This window comes from Xenopus laevis, chromosome 1L (genome assembly GCF_017654675.1).
Source record: "Xenopus laevis strain J_2021 chromosome 1L, Xenopus_laevis_v10.1, whole genome shotgun sequence".
In the NCBI taxonomy this organism is placed as follows: Eukaryota; Metazoa; Chordata; class Amphibia; order Anura; family Pipidae; genus Xenopus; species Xenopus laevis.
This window is the reverse complement of record NC_054371.1, coordinates 202,530,706-202,555,281: the sequence shown is the minus strand read 5'-3', so window position 1 is coordinate 202,555,281 and position 24,576 is coordinate 202,530,706. Positions and strand designations below refer to the sequence as shown.

General features: G+C 39.7%; 1 protein-coding gene across 5 annotated transcripts in view; it reads left to right on the top strand.

Moving 5' to 3' along the window:
• Window positions 1-24,576, top strand: part of homer1.L (homer scaffold protein 1 L homeolog) — a 68,017-nt gene extending 43,441 nt beyond the window's left edge. For 4 of the 5 annotated variants that reach the window (XM_018249310.2, XM_041582508.1, XM_041582515.1 and 1 more), the window contains 4 exons: window positions 18,505-18,661; window positions 21,988-22,098; window positions 22,602-22,682; window positions 24,205-24,576. In XM_018249310.2, coding sequence (XP_018104799.1) covers window positions 18,505-18,661; window positions 21,988-22,098; window positions 22,602-22,682; window positions 24,205-24,393 — 538 coding nt within the window. In that variant the 3' untranslated portion in view covers window positions 24,394-24,576. 5 annotated transcript variants of the gene reach the window in all.

Below are 24,576 nucleotides of genomic sequence, written 5' to 3'. Positions count from 1 at the left end.
TGTACTCACCTAACAGAATATATTTAAACCTGCCTAATATCTATTTGTTTGGGGGCAAATGCACTGCTTATTGAATCTGGAATGGCCAGCTCAGCAGCCAATGATATCCTGTATAACTAAAGTTAGCTTTATGTCAGGACTAGCTTCCTGAGGATTTAAAGGAGAAGTCAAGTCTACCCGTGTACCTCTGGCTCACGCAGGTCAGTGATGGTAAGACGGTCTTGTGACATTGCTCAGGTTTAAAGATAGCAGCATTTGATTGATGAGATTATAAATAATGTTATTGATGTTGTAAAGGATTTTACATAGAGACTGAGAAGAACATCACATGCAAGAATGTGCTTAATTATAAACATTTGCAACATTACATGCAATATTATTTTCTGGTTTCCTGGATAATTGGGCTTTGCTGGTGGTGCAGCTCCCTCTGTACTTTTCCTATGCCACAGGCCCTGTCAGTTACTTAAGATGGGGTACTACAGTCATACTGGTGGTCAGTAGCTAACATAAATCTTGTAGACTAGTGATATAAAATCTTTATTAGTGATGAGCGAATCTGTCCAGTTTCGCTGAAAGTTTTGCCCAAATGGAAAAATTTCAATAGGCGATTTTACTCGCAACTAATTTTTACGCTTGTGTCAATTTTTCTCGCTCCAAATGCATTAAAGTCAATGGGTGTTTTTTCTTATGGCGACTTTTTGTCTAATGCATTAAGTCAATGGACATTTTTTATTTTGGCAACTTTTTTTGTCCTAATGCATAAAAGTCAATGGGTGTTTTTTCTTATGGCGACTTTTTCTCCTAATGAATTATAGTCAATGGGAGTTTTTTCTTATGGCGACTTTTTTGTCTTAATGCATTAAAGTCATTGGGTGTTTTTCCTTATGGCGATTTCTTTTTTCCAAACGCATTAAAGTCAATGCAAGTTTTACTTATGGTGACTTTTTTTGTCCTAATGCATTAAAGTCATTGAGCGTTTTTTCTTATGGCGATTTTTTTTCTCCAAACTGCATTTAAAGAAAAATTTTGGCAAAATTTCGGCAAAATTTGGAATCACTAACCTTTATGATACTCAATGGAGTATCTAGAACATCAACTTAGCATTCACTCCAAATTAACACTAAACTTGTTTTCATCCTATACTTCTAGGAATAGATAATCATTATCCCAAAATCCCTCATTTTTGGGACCCCCTAGAAGCTCAAGCCCAACAGTTTGAGAACCTATAGGAGTTGACCTACAGGTTGTATCAACCTTTTAATGGGGGGGTCTCATACTAGAGAACCTTGATTGATTCCCTTTGGTAACTACCTGTGACCATGGACAAGTCATTAAAGCTGGCCATAGACGTGCAGATGTCTTCATCATATCCGACGAACAATAGTACATTTGCAATCTTCAGACCTGCAGCTAATCCTTCAGATTAAATAAAGTAGTAAAAGGAACAAATCAGATTCTGGCCATGAATTGACAGGTAACAATCATGTGGAAGTTATACCCAACAAATAGTAGTGACAGTCACCCATTGATGTCATCAGAGGACATCAATAGGAGATATTATCGTTAACCAATTGACTAAATGACCAATCGCCATGGTAGGAAAAATGTCAGGACGATCCACATACGGTCCAAAAATGTTATATTTGCGTCTACAGCCAGCTTTAATCTCCTAATGTCTCAGTATACTTAGCACACCTATCATGGCTGCCTTGTTTACTGTAAAGCACTTTGAGTCCCACAGGAGAAAAGCAATACAGTATATAAATAATTCCCCTTCTCTTTCTATCTATCAAGAGGTTTATGTATGTACAAAATGGTGTCCAATTTGCTAACACATTAAACTTCGGCTAAACTCATTATGTTAAGCTACAGAAAGCCAATGGATAACTGTAACCCCCACCAACATTAAAAAAGAAAAACCTCAGCTGCTAACAAAAAAAAATGGATCTCACGATGAATTTGTCATTGTCACATTAACTAGCACATTCCTTATTTCATGCGTTTGTTCGTGCTAAGAGTAAGAACCAACCTCTCCCGAATGATTAAAAATGTAGGTGACATTTTCTTTTTGCTCTTGTCTTTTGGAATAATAAACAAGTACAGGTAAGATACTTTATACCTAACACTGATGTTGCACAATGGCTCCCCTATAGGATACCCACTGTGAGGGGTTTTTCTTGGAAAGTTCTGACCTTTCAAAACCAGTTACTGATACCGTTATATGATGGATTCTTTTGCTATTTATGCTAATCAGTATTGCGTATTTAATGTGACCAGATAAAGTGATTTGGTGTGTTTTAGATGCCCAACTTGACCTTGCTAGGTGTTGCACTAAAGGATTTGGAAATTGATCACCCATTGACCACCTTGTTATTTAGCAGCAATAAAAATAAAATAATATTTACATTAATGTTTGATTTTAGTGCTTTGTAGATATTTGCTGTTTTATACTGCTAATACCAGGCTCAGCAAATGGCTTTGAAAGTCTGAATGTAAAGCTGGTCATAGACACAAAGCTACTATTGTACCAAACGAAGATTCATACACATTTCGGACTGTGTGTGGAGTGTCCCAACATTTTTGTGACGATTAGTCGTTCCGTCGATTGGAAACGGCAAACGATTTATGTAGGCTACCGATAATATCTCTTCATGTATTGCCTATATGACGATATCAATGGGTGACTGTCACTACAAACTTCCATATGATTATTGTCTGTCAATTAATAAACAGAACATCATCTGATTTCTTCTCTTTACTACTTTATATTAATCTGAATGGTTAGTTGCACGTCAGAAGATTGGAACGGACGTTCATTCGTCCGATATATAGTGAATAAAGTTCCCCCAGTTGTAAAATATAAGGATATTACAAGTTACCGAGGAGTTTCATGACCATATAAAAACACGAGGCCGAAGGTCATGGATCCTCATATTTTACAACTGGGGGTACTTTATTTATTATAATACATAACTTTCAGTTTGTCACGTGACAGAAATGACATCAGAACTCACCGTTTATAAGGATATCATTTACAAGATATTCATGGCTTTTGTGTATTATATCCTGATAATCCACACGTCTATAACCCCAAGGGTTGCTGGGGAATTGAAATAATCAACAGTTCAAATGGATCATCTAAGCAAAGCGAACACAGACACAAAGCTGTGTGTAGAAAGACTGCTGAGAAGGGGACTAGGGCTGCCACATTTGTGTGGTTGAAAGTCTGAACTGGGGCCATAGTGGATGTTAGGGGAGGCAAGCTCGGATTTGTGGAGAGGCCACCAAGGAAAATACCCGGTGGGCCCCGACCCTTAATGGGCCCCCGCCGGGCCAGACACCTCTCCAGATATCTTTAAAAAAGTTTTCCTCCCGCAGCGCCGATCAGCGCAGCGCCTTCTGCGCATGCGCCAGGCGCCTTCACGCTGGTGCGCCAAGCGGCGCCTTTGTGTGCGCGCACTCGGCGCGTCGCAGTAGGGGGCGGGGGGGGTCGGAAGGGGCCCTGGACAGTAGTCCCGGTGGGCCCCGGGCCCCCCAGTCCGACCCTGTTTAGGGGGCAGCATGCTGCCCAACTATACCCACATTGGTTCAGAAACACCGGGGATGCGCAGGAGATACAATCTTTTTTTAAATTTCCTGTGCGCCAATCTCCATTGCTCCAGTCCCGATTATTGAAAATTTGAACGAATAAAATGGTGGGGACGGGGCGACGAAAGGCAGCACCTAGGGGTGCCCACTATGTAAATCCGGCCCTGAGGGGAGGAGCTTATTAAATTGGGGTGGGCTGATGATGATGGCAGGAGTTGAGGTTAATGCAATTAGAAGTTTTTGAAGAAGAGTCGCACAACAGCAATATTTTCTGCAGGTGGGGGGCTTGCCCCTTTTATTGTCACACCATGTGCATCAACGTTTCGGGGGGTGGTGATGAAGGGAGGGTGAAAACCCCCGAAACGTTGATGCACATGGTGTGACAATAAAAGGGGCAAGCCCCCCACCTGCAGCAAATATTGGTGTTGTGCGACTCTTCAAAAACTTCGAATTGCATGTGACTGATGGTGCCAACCGTCTAGAGGGATCAGCACCACCAGGCAGGAGAATCATAGGAGAGGAAGGGAGGTGCGGCAACAGACAATTATAGGAGTCGAGGTTAAAACACGACAGTCAATAAGTGCAGAGTCCTATTCGAGCTTGTGACTCGTAATCCAGACAGGCAGCTTTATACCCCACATCCATGCAAAAACTGAACTATCTAGTTCAAAACCATACAGGTGGCAACTCTAATCTGTTCCCATCCCTTGTCTTCTTCATATACTCCTTCCTCTATCCTTGCTCTAGTCCTTAAAACTTTTAAACCCTCTTCTTCTTTTATATTGCTCCTACATTGCATATCTACCTTAACTTACATTTTTATAAACAGCTCAGTATGTGGTTATTTTTCAGTATCTTCTGTTATTTCATTCTCGTCTCAGCAGACACTTCTTAACACCACCAACGCTTTTCCAGATGTCTAAGAAGGCATGTTTACTGATTCTTTTACTTAATTCATGATATAGATTCCTTCTTTTCAGTTACAGCATTGTACCTGATATGAATCCAATAAATATTACAGAATAAACATTATGACCAGTAAGATAACATGGTTGGATATATATCGGGAGAGAATTATTCCCGAGTGAATTAAAAGTAATAATATTACTTATTCCAGCAATTGAGAGACAGCTGGGAGTTTAGCGACAATATTCTGTTGCTATTGTTTTGATGCTATACAGTATGCATGTATGGCTTTCAGTGTGCGCTCTAAAGGCTCCTCAAAACTACATATAGACACTTCACATGAGGGTCTTTCGTAATTTCTCTAACTGCAATTTTCCACTATTCAGTTATGCCCAATTGAAAGCCCATGGATCCGTTTGACCCTTCTGATGACACATGGGGGCAAATTCACTAAAGGGCTAATTTTCGCCAGCGACCGCTTCACCACACTCCCCGAAACTTCGCCAAATGTAGATGTAGCTTTGTTTTATCAGTTCACCTGGTCTGAAGTGGCAAAGTAAACTCTGGCTAAAGAGGTAACGTTCAGTAAAATTCGCATCTTTGTGAATTTTTGGAGTAACGCCCGTTGCCAGAGGCGAAAGTCATCTTGCGATAGGGTACGAACGAATGCTTGCGACGGTCTCGTTCACTAGTGAATTGTCCTCTACGCCTGTTAGTGAGTTGGTGATGTCCCTGCAGATGAGATTTCTAGAGACGGCCACTTCGCCCTTTAGTGAATCTGCCCCATAGATTGCTTGGCTCCATAGACTTTGTAGGAGATCAGTATTTAATATAATCCAGATATACATATATGATCTGAAATATGATCTGAATCAACAGGTCTCATTTTAAGGAATATTATTATTTTTATTGTGAATGAACTTTATATTAAAACTTCTGTCATATACAATGTTTTTAAGTCTATTGTCCTGTCAAAACGTTGACCATGGGCACTGGCTATGCCTTACGTATCACAGACCCATCGTCAGCTTGGAATCATCTGGGGAGAGCAAGTAAGGATTCCTGAGGGTCCCCACCTGAACAATGCTAGAATATCTCCTAGGGTAGTGTTTGCAGTTCATACAAATGGGAAGGTCTTGGCTTGACACCTCCATTCTTTCTTGGAGGATTGTGGGCATCACACCACTGTTTATTTCCAAACAATCAATGTATTCTGTAGTCCTGATACTAAGGGCTAGGTCACACGGGCGTTCTTACTTTGAATTTTTAAAACCGTGTATTCAAGCTTAAATGCATACAAAATGAAGCCCTACTGAAAATAATAAAATGCATTATAGCATTTCCCACGGGGCATTTGCAAGCCAACATCCGCTACGCAACGTCAGTATGTGTTTTTCAGCAGAAACGCTAATACTCCAAGGAAACACCATATTACTGAACTCTATGGGATCCGCAGGTTAGGAAATCTCCCTTGTAGTTTTAGGGCTGAACTCCACGGAAATAGTTTGTACCACTTCCATTATATTTGGCTCCTCGCAGCGCACCGGAGTTCAGCCCTTACCCTAACACAGCAGTCAATTTAAAACGATTGCAACTGAACGCCAATAAGGACTAAAACAGACAATCACAGTTCGGCCTGCGCGAAGCTGCTGAGTAAAATGCCTCATTGAAAGCTTAATAAGTTCAAAAAGTCTGGCAAGGTTACCTAATGTCAGTGTTCAATTAGGGCTGAATTATTGTCCATAGATCCATCCAATGTTCCTCCTTTGCAGCACTTTGCCAATGCCAAAAGCCCAATGCCTATAAAAAAACAAGTGCTTTTTATAGCTAAAAAGCCCTTGGTAAGGGAATTGCTTCTACATTTACAAGTGCTCTTTTGAAAGCAATGTTATTTTCATGACTCTTATCCAATTTTAGCCTTACCCAGCACTGAATTACTAGACCTCAATAATCTTAACAAAAGCTCTAATTTGTATGTAGCATAAAAAGCAACTGCTCATGTGATTAAGTCATGTCACGGTTTTAGAAAAGCCAAGTGGATGGAAATTTGCTCTACGGATAGAAGTATTAGAACGTGTGTTTTTCCCCCAAAGGTAAATGTCATGTCTTATCTGACTTATAGACATTTCCTTGAGCAAACCCCATAGATAAATTCATATTAATGTTGGCTGTATCCATTTTACAATTTAATATGTGGTCAGTTTGATTCCAATCACAATGCATGTGATCTAACAACCAGGCAGACTGTCTGTCTGCTGCATATACCTTGGGTCAACCATCACTGGCCAAATATGTTTTCCACCATGTGTGATTAATACTAATGGGATTTGATTGGAGAATTGATTTTGACAGATCCTTGCACTCCATATAAAGAACAATATTTTTTGCGGACACCCCAACCCATTTGGCCCATCACCATTATTACTATTGGCATATATACCTCGAATGTGCTCTCCTGTTAATATTCAAATACTCTATGTATGACTTCCTCTTGAAGATTGCATTTGGAAGTCCAGTCTACAACAAACACTGTTTAGAGAAGGGCTACAGATATGACAAAGAGACTTCTAACATTTACAGCAGAGAAGTGAGAAGGGGAGAAATAATGAGATAGGAGATTAATACAGTAGATATGTCTCCCAGTCAGTGGGAATCATCAGAAGTCTAGTACAAGGGCTCATAAGCCACATATTTGGTGGAGAAACTAACCCCTTGCCATGTTCAAAATTATTCCTATTGGCTATAATAAAAAGTATGCATGTTTCACATTGCATTCACATGCTAATTTAAAAAGGCCCAAAAAGCCATGTTTTCGCCCGAAATGCACCTATCACTATAACATTTTGCACCTGGCAATTCAAGCAAATGGCTTCTATACAAAAACAGGAGCAACAGGTGCTTTGGTGGCAGGAACATCAAAATGTAGGTACTTAGGGGCAAAAGGTTGAATTTTAAAGTTTTTTTTATACCTCGAATGAACCCACAACTCAAATAGTTTCTTATTTATGAAAAAATTAGAACAGAAAAAAACTTTTTTGCGTATCCTGAAAACTCGAATTGATACAGTTTTTGTTGAAAACCCTCTGAAAAAAATTCAAACCTCATGAAGGCTATTAACATCTTCAAATGGTTCAAGGGACCTCTGCCATTGACTCCTACATGACCTCAATAGGTTTTAGATGCGGTATTTTTGGATTTGAGCGATTTCCAGGGTCGGGGTTTTTTTTTAAAAGACCTTATTGGCTATAGAACAAGAGGCTACCCCAAATGCAAAGCAAAACAAATTTTGGTAGAAAGATGTGAGCAAATATTAATGTTGCCCTGGGTCAGGCTGACCAACCAGGAATAATCACTGTGGGCTTTGTCACCACCACGGGCTGTTGCATCTAAAGTGTCACTAGCCTGCCCGCTGCCTTTGACCCCCTGCTCCCATCTGCAGGCTGGCAGCCACCACAAATATTAATTTCACCTTAAAGGGATCCTTTCATCAGAAAACATGTTTTTTTCAAAACGCATCAGTTAATAGTGCTACTCCAGCAGAATTCTGCACTGAAATCCATTTCTCAAAAGAGCAAACAGATTTTTTTATATTCAATTTTGAAATCTGACATGGGGCTAGACATTTTGTCAATTTCCCAGCTACCCCATGTCATGTGAATTGTGCCTGCACTTTTGGAGAGAAATGCTTTCTAGCAGGCTGCTGTTTTTCCTTCTCAATGTAACTGAATGTGTCTCGGTGGGACATGGGTTTTTACTATTGAGTGTTGTTCTTAGATCTACCAGGCAGCTGTTATCTTGTGTTAGGGAGCTGCTATCTGGTTACCTTCCCATTGTTCTTTTGTTTGGCTGCTGGGGGGGGGGAAAGGGAGGGGGTGATATCACTCCAACTTGCAGTACAGCAGTAAAGAGTGATTGAAGTTTATCAGAGCACAAGTCACATGACTGGGGCAGCTGGGAAATTGACAATATGTCTAGCCCCATGTCAGATTTCAAAATTGAATATAAAAAAATCCGTCTTTTGAGAAATGGATTTCAGTGCAGAATTCTGCTAGAGCAGCACTATTAACTGATTCATTTTGAATTTTTTTTTCCCCATGGCAGTATCCCTTTAAAGGGGTGGTTCACTATTAAGTTAACTTTTAGTATGTTATAGAATGGCAAATTCTAAGCAACTTTTCAATTGGTCTTCATTATTTATTTGTTATAGTTTTTTTTAATAATTTGCCTTCTTCTTCTTCTGACATTTTTCCAACATTCAAATAAGGTCACTGACTCCACCTACAAGACAACTGCTCTGTAAGGCTACAAATGTATTGTTATTGCGTCAGTCTCTTATGCAAATCAATGTATGGTTGCTAGGTTAATTTCAACCCTAGCAACCTGATTGATGAAATTGCAAACTGGAGAGCAGCTGCATATAAAGCTAATAAAAATGAAATCCAATGGCAAATTGTCTCAGAATTTCACTGTCTCCATGATACTAAAAGTTAATTTAAAGGCAAACAAGGCTGAGAGAAGCAGTGTATGATAACGTGACTGGCTGGCATGCTTCACGTGGGAGAATCAGAGAGGCAAATGCTGACATTCAGCTAAAAACACTGGCATAAAGCTCTAGAAGGTGCGAGTTGTTATACTGATTGTACTAACAGTCATGCAAGAAACGTCACAATATTTCCCTATTTTATCATTGTAGCTGTTATATTTGGAGCTGTTTTATTGTAACAATTCTGAAATCACTTATGTTCTTTGAAAAACAAATGAACAGAACAGGATTGGCCGACTGCTGGTGTGAGCAGAACATTAGCATCTATAGAGAATTATCCTTCTGTAAATCTGTTGTCCCTCATTTATTTTTGGTGAGATCATTCATTAACATGTATCTGCTCTGACAAATAATACTCCATATGGCGAAACGAATGGGGTTTATTTTTCACAAGTGACCTACTTTCCGTAGAATAAAACTGCTTCCATAGCCTGTGGCTGCAAATTGTGATCAGAGATTCAGATAGCAAAGCTGCTGCTCTAATATACAGAATTCATTCTAAAGATGATTTTCAGCAGCGATGGAAGCCGACGTGAGGATCAGAATTAAACTGGAGTAAAAGAGCAACTGGAGGGTCAAGTTTAGCAATATCAGCAGTGGCCAACCTGCTGGAACCATTATTTATTAAATTCAAAAAAATACTGCTCTCAGATTCAGTGCTTACAACAATCCTTATTGAGTGTGGTACCCTTGTAATTGTTCAATAACTGCACCCTCTCTCTATGTATTAATTCCTTCCTGAGATTTGTCTTCAGCCACAATTCCTTTGAGAGAATAGTACAGGTATGGAACCTGTTATCCAGAATGTTCGTGGCCCCAGATTTTCCGGATAAGGGATCTTTCTGTTATTGGGATTTCCATACCTTAAGTCTACTAAAAAATAATTTAAGCATTTATGAAACCCAGTAGGCTTATTTTACCTCCAATTAGGATTAATTATAGCTTAACTGCAAACAAATACAAGGTACTTCTTTATTATAAGGGCAGAGACACACATAGAGATTCAGGGAGATTTAGTCGCCCGGCGACAAACCGCCTCTTCTTCGGGTGACTTATCTCCCTGAACTGCCTTCCCGCCTGCTAGAATCTAAATCGCTGGTGGGATGGCACTCGGATTGCTTTATTTTATGAAGTCGCTTGAAGCTGCCTCACAAGGAAATTTCGGGCAACTTTGGAAGGAAGGCAGTGCGGGGAGATTAGTCGTCTGAAGAAGAAGCGATTTGTCGCTGGGTGACTAATCTCCTGAAATAGCAGCGTGTGTCTCTGCCCTAAGAAAAAAAATGGTAAAAAACTGAATTAACTCATTAAAATTGCTTTTTTGTAATTCTGAACTTTCTGAATAATGGGTTTCTGGATAATGGATCCTATAACTGTTCTACACTATACGGCCAAAAGTATTTGAATATCTGCCTGCCTAACATCATATTCCAAAAGGAAAGGTGTTAAAATATGAAGTTGTTTTCTCTTCTTTCTTTCCTTCTCTTCTTGGAATGTTTTCCACAAGATGTAGGAACATTGTTGTTGGGATATGTTTCCATAAGCATACCAGGCCTAGCTTGCATTGGTGATCAGTTGTGTTGAGGTCAGGGCTGTGTGAAGGCCAAGCCAGTTAAAGTGAATGTTCACCTTAAAATGGACTTTTAAGGATAATTTCGAAAATTATATTTTGAGACAATTTGCAATTGGTTTTCATTATTTATTATCTGTGTTTTTTTAATTACTTAGCTTTTTATTCAGCAACTCTCAAGTTTTCAATTTCAGCAATCTGGTTACTATGGTCCAAATTACCCTAGCAACCATGCACTGATTTGAATAATAGACTGGAATATGAACAGCAGAGACTGAGGGCCTGAATAGAAAGACTAGTACTAAAAAGTAGCAATAACTATAAATGTGTAGCCTTACAAAGCATTTGTTTTTGGGTTAGTAAGTCAGTTACCCCTGTTTGAAAGCTGGAAAGGGTTAGAAGTCAAATAGTTAACAATTCAAGAATAAAACATTTTAAGGCCAGTTAAACAGTTGCTTAGAATTGGCTATTCTATAACATATTAAAAGTTAAAGGAACAGTTCAGTGTAAAAATAAAAACTGGGTAAATAGGCTGTGCAAAATAAATAATGTTTCTAATATAGTTAGTTCCTGGTTTTCAGCTCTCTTGGTTTCCACTGATTGGTTACCAGGCAGTAACCAATCAGTGACTTGAGAGGGGGCACATGGGTCATATCTGTTGCTCTTGAATCTGAGCTGAATGCTGAGGATCAATTGCAAACTCACTGAACAGTTATGTCCCATGTGACCTCCCTTCAAGTCGCTGACTAACTCAGAGTTACAGAGCTGAAAAGCAGGAATTAGTGTTCTGGCTATTATGTTACACATCCAGTCACTCCAGCCTTTATACATTACATTTTTGGCTAACTAACTATTTTAGAAAAATTTTATTTTGAACAGCCTATCTATTTACCCAGTTTTTATTTTTACACTGAACTGTTCCTTTGATGCCTAAATGTTCCATGGCCTTCTGCCTACCCTTAAACTAACTGCCATATGATATACCTCTTTGAAAAAAACAGACTGACATATTAGTTTTGGAAGATTTGAAGGGACCAGAGGTCACAGGTTTATTAACTGCAATTTAGTCCCCATAGTCACAAATGTGGCACCAAACCAATTTTTTCTCAAGAGTATCCACCAAGGAGGAGTCAGGATCCCCTGCCCTTCTTTCCCTGGTTTCTCTCTTCTCTGTGTCCCATGGTGGTCTATACAACAGGTTTCCCTGCAAGCCTGACCGTACGATCACAGTCTACTAGCCTGAGCATCAGCCCACCCTCTGGTGCTTTCTCTGGTGTGCTGCATTCCGCCATTCATTCTGATCATCCTTGTCTTGGTATTCCTTCCGCCACCAAGTTCCTTCTCTTCTGCAACCATCCATCACCTGAAAACCAGCTTATCAAGGGGGATGGGAGGGTGGGAAAGTGCAAAAAACAAAATATTATCTGCCTACCCTTGCCCTGACTGCACCTTTTAACCCCCTCTAACCCGACCCCTTCACACCTGCCCCCCCCCAGCTAGGGGAGTGAGCGGGCATGCCTTGCCATACACTCAGCCACCCCCCCCCCAGGCAGTGCTGGCCCTAGGCCCGAGAACAATAGGAATGATATGCCTCCGTCTCATTCACTGAGGCCTCTTAAAGGTGAACCACCCCTTTAAGTCTTGTATTTGCACCTGGAGCTTCTTTTGAGAAGTTTGAATAATTATATGGAGGTTGAGAGATATGATTCTATTACAGAATATGACTGGAGAATGAGGTTGGGTACTGCATTATTGGAAGTTATCTTAGTCTTAGATGTTTCTTTCATATGTGATTGTGGACACAGATCTTCCATTACAGGTGGAGTAAATGAAATATGTGCTTTAACTAGTGAAACCCACATCCAGGGCCCACATTGACCACACTGCTGCAGATAACACTGAGGGGTTAGTTACGAAAATCCGATATCTCATTGTTTCAATTAAAAAAGCTTGCCCAAACTCCCATACCCTATTTTGTCGGATTTTATAATAAAATAACTCTAATTAATCGGATCGGGGTAAAAAAAAAACAGATAAAATCATCCAAAAACCCGAATTGCTTGATTTTTGCCCAAAAAAAACGAATTTATCGGATTATCAGGCTAAACCATGCGAAGACGACATATTTTCGGATTCTGGCTTTTTGCAGCATCGTGGTTTAATAAATCTCCAAAAATTCAAGTTTTTTTTTCTGTGGGCACTGCATGGTTATGGTCCCAAGATGAATAGCATGAATATATTGTATGTGTAGTCACATTGCATCAGTAACTAGGTTACATGTAGAATGGATTCCACTAATCTATTATCTAGGTTGCTTGGGACCAGGGATTTACTACATAAGAAATCCTTATGAAATTTCGATCATTACATCTTATGTCAGCTAAAAAATCATATTGTTTTGCCACCAATGTGGATTCATGCAGCTTAGTTATCATCAACTACAAGCTACTGTTTTATTATGTCAGGGAAAAAATTTCAATTATTGAATTAAAACGGACTCTTTGGGAGATGATCTTTCCATAATTCAGAGTGTTCTGGATAACGGGCTTGCGGATAAGGGTTGCCATAGCTGTGGTATAGGTAGATAGGTGGCAGTTCTCTTCAGTACCAGCGTTGCTATGGGTTATTACTAGTTGCTATGGCTGGGCAACCCTATCAACCACATTTTGGCAGCATTCAGAATATGAGGCCTTTGCACTGTAATGTATAGAACTTGTAAATATTATAAAGGGCTTATTTCTAAGTTCTAATAAATTGTCCCTGAGCAAAAAGGCAAAAGACAGAGAAGTTAGAAAGGCAGCGCTTTGTCTAATTGTGATAATTATGTTGCAATTTCAAACATTAGGCCTTTCCTAACATTAACACATTCTTTCTCTGTCATAGCTAAATAGATTTTATACTCTATTTCTCTCTAGCAATTAAATGCCAGCTAAGTAGAAATGTGCTTTTTGTTTAATTATATCCTAATTTTATTGATAATGTGATCCTTCCCTGCATTCTGCCTGCGGGCGTTTCAGCTATGTGCAGATCTTGAATGTAAAGAAATCTACATGAAAAGCCAAGCAGGGTTGGTGTGGGGGTGCAGCAGAGAGGGCATTTAAAGGAAGAGTAACATTAAAAAGTAAAACAATTTACATTTAGGGGGTTATTTATCAAGGTCCGAATTTATCTCAGTATTTCTAATATCCAACTCCGAATTCCCAAATGGACCTTATTTATGAAGAAGAAAGCCCAAAAAATAGGGTCGGGCAAAACATTTGCGCCCGAAACCCCGAAATCATCGGATATCGGTACGGACATCAGTGCAGACACTGAGACCTTCCCCATTGACTTATACAGGACTTCGAGAGCTTTAAGATGCTGGGGTTTAAGATTCTGAGTTTTTAGACCATCATAATTTAATTATTCTTGAAAAATTAGTAGTTTTTTTTTTTTTGCTCCAAAAACTACAAATTATTCGAGGTTCAGATATTCAGAGCTTGATAAATAACACTGTAAAAGTCTTGATCTGTTTATGCAGTGCCTGCCAATAAACTACTTCTTGGCAACATTAGAGGTACTTCCATCAACATTAGAAATAGTTAGAAATAGACATTTCCATTGCCAGGGTCGGACTGGGCTGGCAGTAAAAACCCGAATGGACCCTGCTGACTCACAACTAGAGAATAGGTGTCAGGTTGCGGCTGGGTTAGAAGACCTGAAGGGGGATTGTGTCTGGGGCGGGGGATCATGGAGGGGGGTTGCGGCTGGGCCAGGGGGCAAGAGTGCGTTTGGGAGCCCCTGTGGTGAAAGCACCACCGATGCCACCTTTTATCATCCTCCATTCCGGATGGGTCAAAACCAGACTGTGGAAACCCAACTCAGACACTGCAGTCTAATGATGTCCATTGCATTTGTATCCCATTTGCAAGTACAAGAGCGTTCATTTTGACACATTGCCCATAGTTGCATTAAGCACAGCTCAGTCAGCGACGGCAATAACACTGGAATTCTGGGGGGAACTGCATTGCGACTGCATTGAAAAATAGCCTAATGTATTATACAGAGTGTATCTTTTATCTGCTGTATAAACATGAGCCTTTGTTCCCCGTTTGGCTGGAATGGCGCCCCATTGGCTACACAGCAGTTTAGTTGGATTATGAAACAAACACATTGTAGCAGTACATTCTGTTTTAAAACACAGGAAACACTTTAAATTGTGGTGTCACTGTTCCTTTAACCTTGACCCCCAGTATGAAGGGCCCTTAAGAGCAGGATATTTTTACTTCTTGGGACTATTATTATTTGTTACATTCTCCTCGGCCAGTCGTTGCTGAAACCTGACGCCTCTTCTCACCTTTGCACTGGGCAGTACAACAAAAACAAGGACTGGTGAAATGGACTTCATATTCTCCATTCATCAACATGGTTTCCTTTCGTCTTATATCTTCTCTACTTACTCCTTCCTATGCCTCCGTGTCCCCTACCCATGAAAGCTGAAACACCCGTGATAATTCTGCCCTGTCATGCGTGTCATGCTGCTTGTCCTTCATACATTATTTAGAAGATTTTAGCACAGACGAAAAAAACAGCCATGTTTGTAGAGAAAGGACTTGGCCTGGTGGTGCAATGTCACCTTGTATCTGGAAATGACTTAATATGTCTCCTACGTGCTTCACCTGCAAGGTTATTACAATGCAGTTTATTGGGGGGTATATTCAGTACAAGCTCTAATCCTACTGTTTCATTCTGTAACCTTTGTTTCTTAATTGTTTGATATAATATTATGACAGAGCACTGCGTGTTTAAAATGATGATCTAACTTAAAGTATTTACAAATCTGTGGTTTTGATACTGCTGTCACTGAATGCAGCACTATTGTATTCAGCTACAATTTGTGCAAAATCCGGGAAAATGTGAAATCAGGTGTAAAATTAGGGAAAACTTAAAATGAGGGTATGTAAAATTGAGGTTTCACTGTAATCCACAAGGACTACTGTAACATAATTTTTTACACTGACACTTTTATTATAGGGTCCCAGTGGGCGAGAGCAAATGATTTACTGATTCTGCAAAATAAATGTAAACTTTTGTGTCTGAGGTCAGAAGCATTACTAGAAAGCATCACATTTTGTCTGGTGTGCCATTTGATTAAACGTGTTACCCATAGGAGGGTGTTGTCCGTTTCAGTGTTAGGCAGTTGGTGAGACACCAATGGATCAATGCCTTTTACAGGTATGGGACCTGTTATCCAGAATGCTCAGGTCTTGGAGTTTTCCGGATAATGGATTAAATATTAGGTTTAGGTTGGTTTTGCCTCCAATAAGGATTAATTATATCTTAGTTGGGATCAAGTAGAAGGTACTGTATTATTATTACAGAGAAAAAGGAAATTATTTCTAAAAATTTGGATTATTTGGATAAAATGAGTATATGAAAGGTGGCCTTTCCATAAATTAGAGCTTTCTAGAGAATGAGTTCCCGGATAATAGATCCCACACCTATTTTGCTTAAAGTCCCTTTTGATGTCCAGCATTTGGTCTGGGCTCCCTTAATAACAAGGTTATAGATATATGAACCCTCACTCTGTTTAGCTACTAAATGCAATACCATATGCTACATCTCTCACCTGCTTATTTTATATAGTGCCCACTCCCACACCTTGTGTCTCATTCCCTTCCCCCTTTAGATCGTAAGCTCTTTTGCACAGGGCCTTCCTCACCTTTTGTACCGGTATTGGTCGTTATGTATGGAACTCTGCATGTTCTATGTATGTAATTCATGTGATTTCTTTGCATAAACACATTTATTTTACATCTCTGCACAATATGTTGGCTCTCTAAAAATATATGTTAATAATAATAATAATAATAATAATAATAATTGCTATTTGAGCCATTTAGTAACAGTTTTAGAATATCTATGATTTTGATGGCACCCACGGAAATGCCTTGCGTGGAAACTTTTGGCCACTTGGGAAAATTACTTTTAAAATTACGTGTATGTTTCTCCCAGCAATTTATTATTGTTGGTGGGAAAGCATTTTCGGGAGATTTGTTGCCCGCTGCAGCACAGATTTATCGTGGACCACAAATCTCCCCATGTGACTTTGCTCTTAGGCCAAAAAGTGTCAGCTGGAACCACAACCTAACTGACCTTCAGTTAAACTAGGACTATCTAGTAGTAGTATCTAGTTTCTCCCCATATCTTAAAGGGATTGTTCACCTTTAAATGAATGTTTATCATGATGTGTAGAGAGTGATATTCTGAGACAATTTGTAATTGGTTTTCATTTTTTTTATTATTTGTGGTTTTTCAGTTATTTTACTTTTTATTCAGCAGCTCTCAAGGTTGCAATTTTAGCAATCTGGTTGCTGGAGTCCAAATTCCCCTAGTAACCATGCATTGATTGGAATAAGAGACTGGAATATGAATAGGAGAGGCCTGAATAGAAAGATGAGTAATAAAAAGTAGCAATAACAATATATGTGTAGTGTTAGAGCGCATTTGTTTTTTAGACAAGGTCAGTGACCCCCATTTCAAAGCTGGAAAGAGTTAGAAGAAAGCAAATAATTCAGAAACTATATAAAAGAAAAAATTAAGGCCAATTTAAAAGTTGCTTAGAATTAGCCATTCAATAACATACTAAAAGTTAATTTAAAAGTGAACCACTCCTTTCACCACCCTTATGTGTGGACCTCCAGACACTGCTCTGGCCAGAAACACAGTTTGGGAAATATGTGACCTATCACTTAAAGGGGTTGTTCACCTTTGAAATAATTTTAGTATGACGAAGAGAGTGATATTCTGTGATAATTTGCAATTGGTTTTCATTTTTTATTATTTAAGGGTTTTGAGTTATTTAGCTTTTATTCAGCATCTCTTCAATTTGTATTTTAAGCAATCTGGTAACTAGGGTTCAAATTCCCCCAGCAACCATGCAATGATTTGAATAAGAGACTGGAATATGAGTAGGAGAGGGGCTGAATAGAAAGATGAGGAATACCAAGTAGCAATAACAATACATTTGTAAACTTACAGAGCATTTGTTTTTTAAAAGGGGTCAGCAAATAACTATAAAACTATAAAAAATAAATAATGAAAACCCACTGAAAAGTTGCTTAGAATTGGCCATTCTATAACATACTAAGGGGCCGATTCACCAAGGGTCGAATATCGAGGGTTAATTAACCCTTGATATTCGACTGGAAATTAAAATCCTTCGACTTTGAATATCGAAGTCAAAGGATTTTAGCGCAATCCTTCGATCGAACGATTAAATCCTTCGAATCGAATGATTCGAAGGAATTTAATCCAACGATCGAAGGAATATCCTTCGATCAAAAAAACTTAGGAAAGCCTATGGGGACCTTCCCTATAGGCTAACATTGAGTTCGGTAGGTTTTAGATGGCGAACTAGGGGGTCGAAGTTTTTTCTTAAAGAGACAGTACTTCGACTATCGAATGGTCGAATAGTCAAACGATTTTTAGTTCGAATCCTTCGATTCGAAGTCGTAGTCGAAGGTCAAAGTAGCCCATTCGATGGTCGAAGTAGCCTAAAAAACACTTCGAAATTAGAAGTTTTTTTTACTTTGAATCCTTCACTCGAAGTTAGTGAATTGGCCCCTAAAAGTTACCTTAAAGGTGAACCACCCCTTTAAATACAGGATGCATGTTATGTTATGCATTATGGATTAATGGAATTAAAGCCAGATAAAACGTACAATTTTTTAATCAGATTATCTTTAATGAGGATGAAAAGGGATGATGTTGGATATTTTATAGCTGATATATGTATAAAAACCAATGTGTTAGCAGTTATAAGCATAGAGCTGAGAGTGTATTTTCAGTCTATTAGATGTATATTGTTATTGGTCACAGAATGAGTTCTTTTACCAAATGCTCCTTCTATTTCTGGCAGTTCTGCAATCAACAAGCATTGGGAAGCAGAACTGGCTACACTTAAAGGAAATAATGCCAAGCTCACAGCCGCCTTGCTGGAGTCTACTGCCAATGTGAAACAATGGAAGCAACAGCTTGCGGCCTATCAGGAGGAAGCAGAACGTCTACACAAACGGGTTGGTACTGACATCTTGTACAGAGACGGGGATCCCAGCGATGGCTGCCCATTAACCAGCAGCTCTTATTCTACTCACATTATACCTCCTGCATCACATTCAGTGCTAATGACCAGGCCCCTGTATACAGATATATGACTTCTAGAAATCTAAAAAATTCTGTTATTCTTTCACCTCTTAATAAGTACTTTCAGATTTACCTCTGTGTTTGCCTAATTGGCATCTTAAAGGTGAACGGATAATTATTTCTTTATATTGTGACATTTCTATTCTATGTGTACTGTATATTGTGAGTGGTCCCTAAGCTCAGTAAGTGACAGCAGCACAGAGCATGTGCAGTGAATCGGCAGAAAAGAAGATGGGGAGCTACAGGGGCATCTTTGGAGACACAGATCTTTACTGCTAAAGGGCTGTGGTTGCCTTGGGCTGGTACAGAAATCTATAACATAATGTACAATATTTCTAGACTACTATGTGTATTAATTACTAATCAGCCTTATATTGTGACATTTATATTCTATGTGTACTGTATATTGTGAGTGGGTCCCTAAGCTCAGTAAGCGACAGCAGCACAGAGCATGTGAATCAGCAGAAAATAAAATGGGTAGCTACTGGGGCATCTTTGGAGACACAGATCTATTTTTTAACATTATTATTTAATGCGTTAACGGTTACAACAAAACAGGTAAGGCGAAGGAAGAAAAGTAGAGATAAAAAAGTGGGGATGCACTGAATCCACTATTTTGGAATCCTTTGCAAAAGAATCCGCTGAATACCAGACTGAATCCTGTGAAGGGGAAACATTTTTTACTTCCTTGTTTTGTGATAAAAAGTCACGCAATTTCCCTCCCCGCCCCTAATTTGCATATGCAAAATAGGATTCAAATTCAGTTTGGCCAGGCAGAAGGATTTGGCCGAATCCCAAACTGAATCCTGGATTCAGTGCACCCCTGTAAAAAAAGAAGGCGCTGAACGCAGGAAAAATGCAGCATGTTGCGTCTGAACCTGCGTTCGGCGCCTACACGCGCCTGAGTGAATACAGCCCCATTTCAAATAATGACTTGCGTCTATTCCTGCGCTCCCCTGCGGCTGAACGCCAAAAAACGGAACGCAGGGGAGCGCAGGTCAGAACGCTCATGTGTAAGAGCCCTAAGAAAAGTTAGAAAATTTAAATTCTAATTTTCAATTCGACCCTTGAGAAATCTGCCCCTTCATGCAATAGTTGTTCAACCTGTTTCCAGAAGTTTGTTACTATAGGGCATTCCCAAAAAAAATATGGAAAAATAAGGAAAGAATGCCTTTCCCTTCACCTTCCCTCCAACATCTGTCAGTGACATTCAGTACATTTTGTTCAATTTCACCAGACAGGGCTGCTCCGGCCATGAGGTAAGGTGAGAATCTTGCCTCAAGCGGCACGAAGCGGCCAGTTAACAGGGGCGGCATAAAGCCGCCTTTGGTAACTTTAAAAGCTGAATTTCCGTTTTTTAAAATGGAAACTTGACTCTTCTAGTGCAGGGAGCGCAATAGCTATCTCTGCACTAGCGATGTGGCCCCTCCTCGTCGATACAAGTTAGAAGCGCGGAGCAGGAATGGAATGGGAAGGAAAATCACGTGACTTTTCGTCCTTAAACAAGGAAGTAAAAATTGTTTTCCACTTTTTGCTTTCCCGCCCTCCAATTTGCATATGCAAATTCAGATTTGGCAGATTTCGGAATCTTTCACAAAGGATTCAGGGATTTGTCTGAATCCAAAATAGTGGATAATAGGTAATATTTCTCTAGGTCAGGCACTGAGAGCTTTCCTTGTGTCATTTTCCTAATTAAGGGATTAGTGATGTGTGGGCTGATCTCAGCACTTCCTCTGTGGGTCACGCAACTTACACTGCTGGCTTCCGGCTTCTATTTTTATAGGTGACTACTCGCCCTGTTGTGATGTCATTGGTGGGGCGGGTTGGCACGGGCCTATAAATAGAGGGGAGAAGGCAGGTGCAGGCGGACTTGGGTTGGTGCGGGTGGGGTGGGTATCAAAAAAACCCCCGACCTGCACATCACTACCCTTTGGTAGTCTCGGCTTATGATGTGCCCAAATGAAATTGTAGATACATTTTTCTACTTCCCTTATATTTTTACCCGGTATAATATAGGTTTATAGTAGGATTGAGTCACATGACTCAATGAAACGTGTGTATTATAATAAATAAAGTACCCCTTGTTGCAAAATATAAGGATATTAGAAGTCACCTCGGAGTTCCATGACCTGTATAGAAACCTTCGGCCTTCAGCCTCATACCTTTATATGGTCATGGAAATCCTCAGTAACATATAATATCCTCAGTGTCGGACTGGGACACCAGGGGCCCACCCAAAAACCTTAGACCAGGTGCCCACCAAAGAACCGTAGACCAGGGGCCACTCTCAGTACTATTATTCTTCCTCACTCAGCCTCTATTCTCCTAGTCTCTTTTCTTTACATACTATAATCTATTATTCCATCTATTTAACTTCTTTGTTCTCAAAGAAATAAGCCGAATGTTTAGCAGCACGAGGGCCCACTGACACCTGGGCCCACTGGCATCCCTCCCAATATTTTGAAAATAAAAAGTGGGACAAAAAAGTTGCAGCGAGAATTTTTTTGACCACACCCATTTTTGTGGCCACACCCCCTAATTACCATGTTCATTTTACAAAATTTGGCAGGTTATGAAAGTTTGAACATATTTCTGTGTTTTTTTCAGTTATTACAGTTTTGTTAATGAAGGTGAATTGCCCTTTAAGCTATGAGTCCCAAGGGACCTGTTATCTTATATTGTTACAATTACTTATTTTCTTGTTACAAATGTATCTTATTTACAGCTGTGGCTGTTCTGGGCTCTCTGCCAAACGCCAATTAAGTTAGAAACATGGTTTCTTTTTCTGGCTGTTCAGTGCAGAGAAAAACTGGACTATCCAGTACAAACGAGGGACTGCGGGTTGAGCTGTCAAAAGAGAGACTGTCCCTCTAAAGACGGGACATTTGGGAGGTATGCACCGGGGGTTTTCCTGGTTTCCCGGTGGGCCAGTCCGACACTGAATATCCTCATATTTTACAATAAGGGGTAATATATTACATGATAACAGGTCGCTATCATAAATGATGTTCTGCTATAGGAGTTATATGTAAATATATATATAATGTTGCTGGAACAGTTACTACAAATCAAGGCAGCCGTTAACATTTGCTGACTGAAACATCTAAAGAAGCTGCCAGTTCCCTTCAACAAGCCAACGAGTATATCATGTTCTCATTAAAAAATATCCCTTTCATCTCTTTTTTCTACATATAAATAGGTGAGTGAATTAGAATGTATGAGCAATCAAGCTAATGCTGTGCAGTCTCACAAGTCGGAACTGAACCAGAAGATTCAAGAACTAGAAACCACTCTGAAAAAGAAAGAAGAGGTGATTCTATGAAACATATTTATTTATTTTATCTATATGATTTTATATATATATAAATATATGGCTTTGTAGGAAGGTGCGGTTATTGATCACTACTCTTCGCCTTTTTAATGTTAGATTATTATAGTTTATGACTAAGTGCCCACAAGGCACGAAATGTGTAAGGTGTTTTTTTTTAGATGGTTTTTGCCTAAAATAAATACTTTTTTAACTGCATCTATCAATTGAGTGTGGTCCGGTTTGTGGCTATTCTAAATATTTGCATGATGTTTGCCTCCCCGAGCTGAAGGTCTGGGGCACCTGGGCCCCCCATCACATTTCATAAGTTAACCCTCACTCGTACCATGCTCTACATTGAGTATTTTTTCAGAAAATGATAGATTATTATTAAGTCTCGTAATGGAATGAAACATCACCTGATCCAGAAAAGAGCATCAGCTTTTATTTGTTGTAACGCAGCTGTTTCTATAGGTGCTTTTCTCACTTGTTCTTTGTTAATCCAGGAGATAGAAAGATTGAAAGAAGAGGTTGAACATGCTAAAGATTTGCAAGACCAGAAGGATTCTTTGAGCCAAAAATTACAGGTACATTCTTGTTGCATCTTGTATCCTCATTACCAGTTATTGCTCAAAGGGCAAGTAAATCCAGGCAAAAAAAATCAGTGTCGTTGCCAAGAATACTGTATTTTCTGTTTATTTATGCCAGTCTAGGGAATGTAGTGAATATTTGTTACATTAAAAGTGGAAATACAGTTGACCCATGGATAGTTTTTCTGGCCATACACAAAAATGGCTAAATACTAATGTTCCCTCTCGGAAGGGTGAAAGTATGGACAATGAGGATGCCCACAGCACTTATATTTTTGCAGTAGTGATGAGCAGCTCCTGCCTTTCCAGCAATAAAGTGGTAACATTTTTAGTTGTCTTGGAAACCTGGCATGAGTGACAGCTTTCATCTTATGCAAGGAGCTGACAGGAGAAATGAAGCACACGTTCCTTTTTATAGGACCAAATTATTCAGCCCAGTTATCTAGGGAAATAAAATTAACTCTTACATGATAAAACAGGGATGCACACACTGTGGCACTCCACACCGATCCAAATGTCAGATGCTACTGTCCCAACTGCCACACATTTACCTGCTATCTCACAGTCACACTCCCTTCCCATAGACTATTATCCACTGTTACTATAGGCACCATCTCTCCCTACTATACCTGCTATCCCACAGTCACACTCCCTTCCCAGAGACTATTATCCACTGTTACTATAGACACCATCTCTCCCTACTATACCTGCTATCCCACAGTCACACTCCCTTCCCAGAGACTATTATCCCACTGTTACTATAGACACCATCTCTCCCTACTATACCTGCTATCCCACAGTCACACTCCCTTCCCAGAGACTATTATCCCACTGTTACTATAGACACCATCTCTCCCTACTATACCTGCTATCCCACAGTCACACTCCCTTCCCAGAGACTATTATCCACTGTTACTATAGACACCATCTCTCCCTACTATACCTGCTATCCCACAGTCACACTCCCTTCCCAGAGACTATTATCCCACTGTTACTATAGACACCATCTCTCCCTACTATACCTGCTATCCCACAGTCACACTCCCTTCCCAGAGACTATTATCCACTGTTACTATAGGCACCATCTCTCCCTACTATACCTGCTATCCCACAGTCACACTCCCTTCCCAGAGACTATTATCCCACTGTTACTATAGGCACCATCTCTCCCTTATATACCTGCTATCCTACAGCCACAAGAAATAATGGTTCACCTAACATAGTCTTGTACTATAGCCCTTGAAAGTCTTGTAGTACTGTTTGCCAATGGCAGTAAACCCTAATTTGGTACAATTTGGCCTTTTCATTGTTATTATTTTTCATCTGATGCATGACCCGTAGCAACCATAGCGGTTTGAATTCCAAGTGGAAGAACTGCAGAACAAAAAGTTCAATATTTCATAAACTGCAAACAATAAAATTCTGACTGACTGAATATTGTTAGAGTGCCATTGTCATTCAATAAATGTATTTCAAAGTCAAAAGTGGATTCTGTAAGCTGCTATTTCTGTCTTTACAGGAGGTAGAAACACACAACAAAGAAATGGAAGGACAATTAAGTGACTTTGAGCAACGGTTGGAGAAAAGTCAGACCGAGCAGGACACTTTCCGCAATAACTTGAAGACCCTTTTAGAAATCCTGGACGGAAAAATCTTTGAACTCACCGAACTGCGAGACAACCTGGCCAAACTAATAGAGTGCAGCTAGAATGAGACCGGCGCCAATGGCTTACCCTCTTCTTAAAGATGCTCTGTCTCTCGTGACAGCACTAAGATGGGCTCTGCCTCCAAGTTGCACAAAACCAGAATGGGTTGCAAAATTTTTAGTCGGGTGACGTATAAAAATTAAGACTGAACTAGCTAAAAAAAAAAAAGAGGGGAAATTTAAAAA